At 38.8% G+C, this 8,457-nt stretch overlaps 1 protein-coding gene across 1 annotated transcript; it reads left to right on the forward strand.

The window, feature by feature from the left end:
• The first annotated feature begins 1,725 nt into the window (after positions 1-1,725).
• Positions 1,726-7,955, forward strand: LOC138137621 (uncharacterized). Its single transcript, XM_069057123.1, has 3 exons — positions 1,726-5,225; positions 5,323-5,357; positions 5,489-7,955. Exons 1-3 carry the CDS (start codon positions 4,518-4,520, stop codon positions 7,530-7,532), a joined length of 2,787 nt encoding a protein of 928 aa, XP_068913224.1. The 5' UTR covers positions 1,726-4,517; the 3' UTR covers positions 7,533-7,955.
• The last annotated feature ends 502 nt before the right edge of the window (positions 7,956-8,457 follow it).

Genomic DNA, 8,457 nt, shown 5'->3' on the forward strand with positions numbered 1-8,457 from the left:
GACTATTAAAATTTTCACTTAGGGTTGGCTATGAATCATTCTTTGTTTTCCGTTGCATTTAGCGGTGCACACGAGTTCCCGTCAGCATAATATTTTATACCTGGGCTTCGACATAGGCCCTTTAATCCTGCACACGAATTCCCGTCAAGGTTAAAATGCACCCGAAATTCTAGACTCGAATTCCCGTCAGAAAAAAACCTTGGTTATTGAAAGCACTGTTACGAAAGTAAGATTCAATGATGAATCTTCTATGTTCTGAAATAAAAACCATTTTTGCGTTAAAATTCGGTTAATAGTGACAGTTGTTTGAGTTTTATTAGCTGACTTAGCAAAAATACGAAAAATCTGACACTGTCAAAGTCACAGCCGCCTCTTATCTAAGTATATAATTGTTGATCACATGGTATTTGTAACTTTTTAAAATTTTAAACATTTTTTTTTGGTCCACGTAATGGTAAACAATAATGGTACCTGGCAACGGCTAGAGGGGTAGGTAAGTAAGGGATTGAAGCGCTCTTTTACCCTTGACGGGAACTCGAGTTATGGATTATATCAGTTGATAATCAACTGACGGGAATTCTTGCATTACTTTATGACAAGAAATAAGTCAGACGGGAATTCGAGTGCGCCCGCATTTAGACATTTCAATAAATGTTTTTTCTCTTAATTTGGTTGTTTCAATTGTACTGACTGACATTTGTCGTTCGTTCTTGCGTGTGTCTAAAGTAACAGAAAAAATAAAAACTCGTTCAAAGCCAACTCCAAGTAATTTAGCGTTATCTTGTTTCCGACGGCGGACGCACAATACAGAATGTGAACTTCTTAAAGGAACAGTGAAGTTAAAAAATGTCATTTTTGGAAAATATCGCTAAAAAAATATTGAAGTCTATAAATAATATTTTTGTAATTTGCCTCCATTTTGATTCTCTAATACTAACTCTAATATTAACGAACGCGACGTCATCATCTGGGATGTCCTTATAGCCATTATTTCGCGGAACATCTTACGAAAATTTTTAGGTTGGCAAAACTTGATTCGTCATGCGTGTCAGTTTAAATTACAAAATGTGCAAAGAATTATTTATCAGGATTTATCAAGCAACAAATTCGCGACCGTATTTTTGGGAATTTCACGTATTTCAGCGGGCGTACATGAAAGATTATCTTTCATATTTGTGTTTTGTGACAGAATTTGGATAAAACAAAAGGCGACTTTGAAGACTTGATCAAATTTTCACTTTTAAAATTAAGACATTACCAACCGCCACGAAAATCCCTAAATCGAGGAAAGTAAACATTTCTGTTTAAAAACGGCTTAAAAAGGGCAAATTACAAAAAATAGTATAAAAAACTCGTTTCATAAGACCTTGAAGCACTCATTCTTTAAAATAACTCGTGGCTACGCCACTCGTTTTTTAATCTTGAATTCGTGCTTCAAGACTGGTCTTATGAAGCTTGTCTTTTAATATACTATTATACAGTCTGTGCATTCTCAAACTCGAACATAGGCATTAACATTGTATTGAACGTTTTTGCTGATTCCTGCTCGCCAATTGAACTTACAGGTAAGGTAATGGTATCAATAGAAAGATAAAATTATTGCGCTTGAAATGATACTAATAATAAGATTAAAGGTGTTCTGCAATTTTGCAAGTAACTTTTATTTGTAAGTCCATTACAGAGGGCGGGTGGTCGCCGTGGCGCCAAAACACCTGCAGTGTAATACCTAATCCTTGGGTCAGGTAAAATTGTCATTCTCTGTACATTTGTGAAGCGGCACAGACGTGTCCAGTAAAATTAAATTACATTTTTTATCTCTATTGCCTTGTTAATTGTACGGAAAGCAACCCCCAAGTCCAAATTCAACGTTAAGAAAAAAGCAGTGCAGTTTTTTCATTTAACATATGGTCCTTCGAGCCGGATTTGTGAGAAAAGTTCCCAATTTCAACACGGCAATATCGAGCCAGAGTGTCTCGATACGGAAGAGAATCACGTGCAGAGAATCAATCGAGGCTCCAGGTTCAGCGGCAGCAGTGTAAGCGAAGAAATTCCACCACTCCCCACCTGGACATCATCATCGTCTTCGAAGAGCAACGTGAGAAGCAGGTCCAAAAATCCTAGTGGTCCACAGTAAGTCCTACTTCCTTAACGCTTTTACCTGTTTATTGTTTGTTCACAAGTCAATCAAAGCCCTTGTTTAATATGACCGGACAATTACAAAAGCTCGTTCAACTACGCGGTAGACTTAAGAGCCGTCTCACGTTACTTCACAATAAATACATTTCGACGAATGCGTACAAAGCGGAATCGTTATCAATTTTGAATAATCGAATTGCGGGAGTAAAGTCACTATGGCAAGAATTTGTAGAAGCTCAGACGCAAATTGAAGATCTATCAGACGATCAGGATATAGAACTAGAGGAACGCGATGAATTCGACACAAAAATCTTAAAGGTCTTAGATGTTTTCGAGAGCGAAATTTCATTACGGTCTTCAGGGTCCGTACCTGTAGAAAGACAACCTTCAGCACCGTTATCCAACAACTTTCACTCGATACCGTTACCGAAAATCGACCTTCCGGAATTTACGGGCAAATTCGAGGATTGGTTACCTTTCTACGAAGTATTTAAGCCGCTCATTCATGAGAACCCTTCTCTAGACGACACGCAGCGTCTATTATATTTAAAATCGTGTTTAAAGGGTGAAGCTAAACAAGTAGTAGTTTCACTAAAAACAATCTCTGAAAATTACGAAGTAGCTTGGGAATCATTGCGGGAGAAATTCGAAAATAAGCGCATCTTAGTCCAAAACCACGTAAATGCGTTACTTTTTAGTTTAGAACCGGTACCGAAAAATTCACCTTCAGCAATTCGTAGTTTACTAGAGGCGGTAACGTCACATACCAAAGCACTTAAGGTCCTTGATCAACCGGTAGATCACTGGGATATTTTATTAATACAAATCATGATCTCAAAGTTAGACGAACACATTCAACGAGAGTGGGAAAAATCTTTAGAGGGAGACAGTGTTCCGCGATTGAAACAATTAGTTGAATTGTTAACAAAACAGTGTCGTCTAATGGAGTCAATGGCAATAAACAAGATACACATAAATTCAAAATCTAAGGCATCGGTGAAGACAACACACATAACGATTAACACGTCAAAATGTCCATTGTGCGAAAATCAACATAAACTTAACGCATGTCCTAGTTTTTTGTCTCTCTCGATCGAAGATCGTATTAAACAAGCCAGGACTCACAAGTTATGTTTAAATTGCCTACGGGAAAATCATGTAGCAAAGAATTGTTTTTCAAAATCATGTTGTCGCGAATGTAACAAAAGGCACCACAGTCTACTACATTTAGAAATGAGAGCATCAAACGATACGGAAACAGCGAATGTTCAAGTAGGTCCGTCAAACGCCAGTTACGTGTGCAAATTTTCTTCTTCAGAAGTATTGCTTTCAACCGCATATGTAAATGTAAGAGATGCAGGTGGAAAATGGCAACAATGTCGAGCACTCTTAGATGTTGGGTCACAAAGTAATTTCATTTCTGAAAATTTAAGCAACTTAGTGGGAACATCATTCAAAAATGTAAACATGCCAGTCTCAGGTATAGGTTCTCTAAACCGTAATGTAAAAAGGGTAACACAGGTAGAGATCAGTCCTCTCAACGACAGGGACAATACATTCGACTTGAGCTGCCTGGTAATTCCTAAAATAACGGAAAACTTGCCGGTAAAATCATTCGACAAGCGCCGACTAAATTTGCCAAATTTACGACTAGCGGACCCTTCGTTCAATAAAAGCGGTCCCATCGATTTACTACTTGGGGCAGATGTTTTCTGGAGTGTCATGTTACCAGAGTCAGTTAAAGCAAATCATAGCCACCCACATTTGCAAAACACTCAATTAGGTTGGTTAATAGGTGGGAGCATTGCAGAATCCCAATCAAATTTAAAAACGTGTGCAAATTTAGCAATAACACTGCAAGACCAGGTAGCCCGGTTTTGGGAAATTGAGCAGGTAACAACGACGGGTCCGCCGCGCACTCGGGTAGAAGCTTGGTGTGAGGAACATTTTTTAAAAACATATGCCCGTGAGCCAAATGGAAAGTTCGTCGTGCGTTTGCCATTCAAACAAAACGTTTCAAAATTGAGAGCTTCCAAAGACATTGCTACAAAGCGGTTCTTGCAACTTGAGCGAAATTTGATGAGACAACCAACGTTACGATCGGACTACGTAAAATTTATGGCGGAATATTTAAAGTTAGGACACATGTCTCCGGTAACCAATATAGACGCGTTTCGGTGTTACCTTCCACATCACTGCGTGGTCAAGGAATCAAGTACCACGACCAAGGTACGAGTAGTTTTTGATAGTTCGTGCAAAACTACTCGGGAATTTCACTGAACGAAACTTTATTGGTAGGGCCTACGATCCAACCGGATCTAGTCACCATATTACTGCGATTTCGATCACACCAATACGTTTTGAGCGCAGACATTGCAAAGATGTATCGCCAGGTGTGGGTCCACCCAGATGACAGGCGATATCAAACTATTTTGTGGCGCGAAAACCCAAATCAACCAATTATCGAGTATGAGTTAAACACGGTTACTTATGGAACGACCTCAGCTCCATTCCTGGCAATTAAAGTTTTGCAACACATTGCACAGCTACATCAAGATCAGTATCCACTCGCATGTAAACACATTCTGGAAGACTTTTACGTCGACGATCTGTTGACAGGTGCAGATTCGATAGAACAACTTCAAAAAATTCGTACGGAAATTACTCGCGTAGTAGCTGATGCTGGTTTCGAGCTGAGAAAGTGGAATTCAAATGATCCATCCTTAATTGCAGAACAGGCATTGGGTCCCACTTCACAATTAATAATTGACAAACAGGATACAAAATCCCTAGGTGTCACGTGGAATGCACACAAGGATGAAATCAAATATTCATTTCAGTTAAAGTCAAACACTACAGTAACAAAACGATCAATTTTATCAGTTATTGCGCAATTATTTGATCCTTTGGGGTTATTGGGACCTGTAATTCTAAAAGCGAAACTTTTACTACAACAAATTTGGGCGTTAAAACTCAATTGGGATGATCGCGTACCGGAATCCATTGAATCTACCTGGTTGTATTTTGTAGACAGTTTACCTGCAGTAAGCTCCTTGTCAATTCCGAGAAATATAAAATGTATAGTGCTTGTAACTTCCTAAGGAATTCTGACTTAAGCCCTAAATAAACCGAACAAAGACCCTAGTTGAAGAAATTTATTGTCATATTGTGCCTGTCAATCATTAGACGGTCTCCGACAAATATTTTGAGTACTACCCCAGGTAATTTTTTTCTCCGAGACCTCCTAGTGATTGACAGGTACAATATCACAATAAATTTCTTTAAGTAGGGTCTTTGTTCGGTTTATTTATGACTTAAGCCAAAATTCCTTACGAATTTAAAAATACTATAGGGAGCCCGTAAAATTAGAAATTCATGGTTTTTGCGATGCCTCAAAGGACGCCTATGGCGCGGTAATTTACATTAGATCTCTGGATGCAACAGGAGTATACCACAATAATATATTGTGTTCAAAATCACGGGTTGCTCCTTTAAAGGCTACAACAATTCCGCAACTGGAGTTATGCGCCGCGTTACTTTTAGCAAAATTGTACGTTAAGGTTCGAAACTCAATCAAACTAAATATCGATGGCACGTATTTCTGGACCGACTCAACCATTGTTCTAGATTGGTTGGCGGCTGAAACAATGAATGAAAAGATTTTTGTAGCAAATCGTATATCAGAAATCAGCACCTTAACGAACCCAGATCACTGGCACCACGTAGCCGGAGTCGAAAACCCAGCTGACGCAATTTCGCGCGGTTTGTCACCAACAGAACTAGTCAAGTCAATTTCGTGGTGGCATGGTCCAAACTGGTTAAACCAAGAGACGTGGAAGGAAGGCTTAGTCAAATGCAAAAGAGATTCGCGACCTTTAATTACATTAACGGTAACTGAAATGGAGGAGTGGCCAATCTTATCAAAGTACAGCAATTTTTCCAAACTTCTCCGGGTAATAACATATTGTCGACGGTTCATTCACAATTGCCGCGACGTAAAGAACAAATTAACTGGCCGTATAGAAATTTCGGAAATTCACGAAACAAAACTAGTCGTGTTAAAAATTGTTCAGTCAGGTGTTTTTTCCACCGAATTAAAATGCTTAAAAACCAAGGGCAGTGTAGGTAATAAAAGTAAACTAAAATCATTAAACCCCTTCCTAGATGAATCGTCAGGATTAATTAGGGTAGGTGGACGACTGACACACGCTATTTTAAGCATTGATAAAAAACATCCAATCGTGCTGCCTCATAAACATCATATAACGAACCTACTGATAACGGAATGTCACAAAATGCAGTTACATGGGGGACCACAAGCTACTCTAGCGGCAATCAGGCAACAATATTGGCCTCTTGGTGGAAAAGGAGTTGTAAAACAAGTAATTCGAAGGTGCATACAATGTAAGAAAACAAATCCTCCGATTTGTCATCAACAAATGGGAGATTTACCTGCCACTCGAGTGCAACCCTCTCGACCATTTATCAATACCGGGGTGGACTATGCAGGTCCAATTATTATCAAAGAAGGACGCGGTCGCGGAAAACGGTTAATAAAATCTTACGTTGCTGTTTTCGTCTGTTTTTCTACAAAGGCCATCCACCTTGAATTAGTTAGCGATTGTACTTCGGATTCTTTTTTGGCGGCATTTCGTCGATTCATTAGTAGGCGAGGTAACGTGACGACAATGTATTCCGACAACGGGACAAATTTTGTTGGAGCTAATAAAGAACTCCAAACGTTAAAGCAGTTGTTGAAGGATAGTCAATTCCAACACGAACTGTTCTCTGAGTCGTTAAAATATAACACAAACTGGAAATTCATACCAGCAAATTCACCTCATTGGGGAGGTCTTTGGGAAGCTGGAGTAAAATCGGTCAAGGGTCATATTAAACGAGTTGTGGGCGATACTAGTTTAACTTTCGAAGAAATGTACACATTTCTAACTCAGGTAGAAGCGTGCGTAAACTCCCGTCCCATAACACAGCTATCCACAGATCCCAACGATCTAATCCCGTTAACCCCTGGACACTTTCTCATTGGAGACCGACTAACAACAGTGTTGGAGCCAGATCTGACTCCAATCAGACTCAATCGTTTATCAAGATGGCAATTGGTCCAACGATTGCAACAACATTTCTGGAGGCGTTGGTCATCGGAGTATCTGCACCATCTTCAGCAGCGGTCAAAGTGGCAGGATAAGACAGACAAACCTTTTAAAGTAGGAAGTTTAGTGTTATTGTGCGACGACAATCTACCTCCATTACAATGGAAGCTAGGTAGAATTCAAGAACTTCACCCCGGAAGTGATGGTTTAGTGCGTGCGGTAACGGTAAAAACCTTAACTGGAAGTGTGCGCCGAGCCATAAATAGAATAAGCATCTTAATAGAATGACATTAGTCACATATTTGTAATTGCTTCTTTGAACCCTGTTAGTTATTAGTTAGATATTAAGAATTTTTTGTTTGTTTGTAAATCACTTTCTTTTTTTGTTTGTTTATGTTTTGATTGAAAGCGGTCCTTTCAAGGGGGCCGGTGTGTTCTGCAATTTTGCAGGTAACTTTTATTTGTAAGTCCATTACAGAGGGCGGGTGGTCGCCGTGGCGCCAAAACACCTGCAGTGTAATACCTAATCCTTGGGTCAGGTAAAATTGTCATTCTTTGTACATTTGTGAAGCGGCACAGACGTGTCCAGTAAAATTAAATTACATTTTTTATCTCTATTGCCTTGTTAATTGTACGGAAAGCAACCCCCAAGTCCAAATTCAACGTTAAGAAAAAAGCAGTGCAGTTTTTTCATTTAACAAAAGGTGCTATTTTTATTTTAAAATACTAATTTAAAACTTGGCGATTAAATATGACATGCCATGATATTCAAATTGTCAAAAAAATTAGTAATTTTTTGGGTTAAGTCAGCGAATTTTGGTAAATTACTGTCAAAATTATTTACGGAAAAATGAATAGTTACTCCATACAGATGAAAACAAATTTCTCTTGAAGTAAGTTTATGTAAATCGCGGATACTGAATATCCTCAGGAAGTACAAATATCATCCCTACAAGACAGTGTCATCAACAGATTTTTGCTGTTGATGAAGAAAGTAAGAGTGAAACCTGTTATGAAATACAAGAGCGTGCTAACCATCGTCGCTTTCTGTCGACAATTTGCTTCACAGACGAATCTACTTTTACACTAAATAACGAACCAAATGTTCAAAACACGCGATATTGGGCTCAAGAAAACCCTCGAGTAAATATTCCAATTAGAACTCGGTATCCTCAAAAAATTCATATCTGGGCTGGCATTTTTAATAACATTT

Source organism: Tenebrio molitor, chromosome 1 (assembly GCF_963966145.1).
Source record: "Tenebrio molitor chromosome 1, icTenMoli1.1, whole genome shotgun sequence".
NCBI lineage: Eukaryota > Metazoa > Arthropoda > Insecta > Coleoptera > Tenebrionidae > Tenebrio > Tenebrio molitor.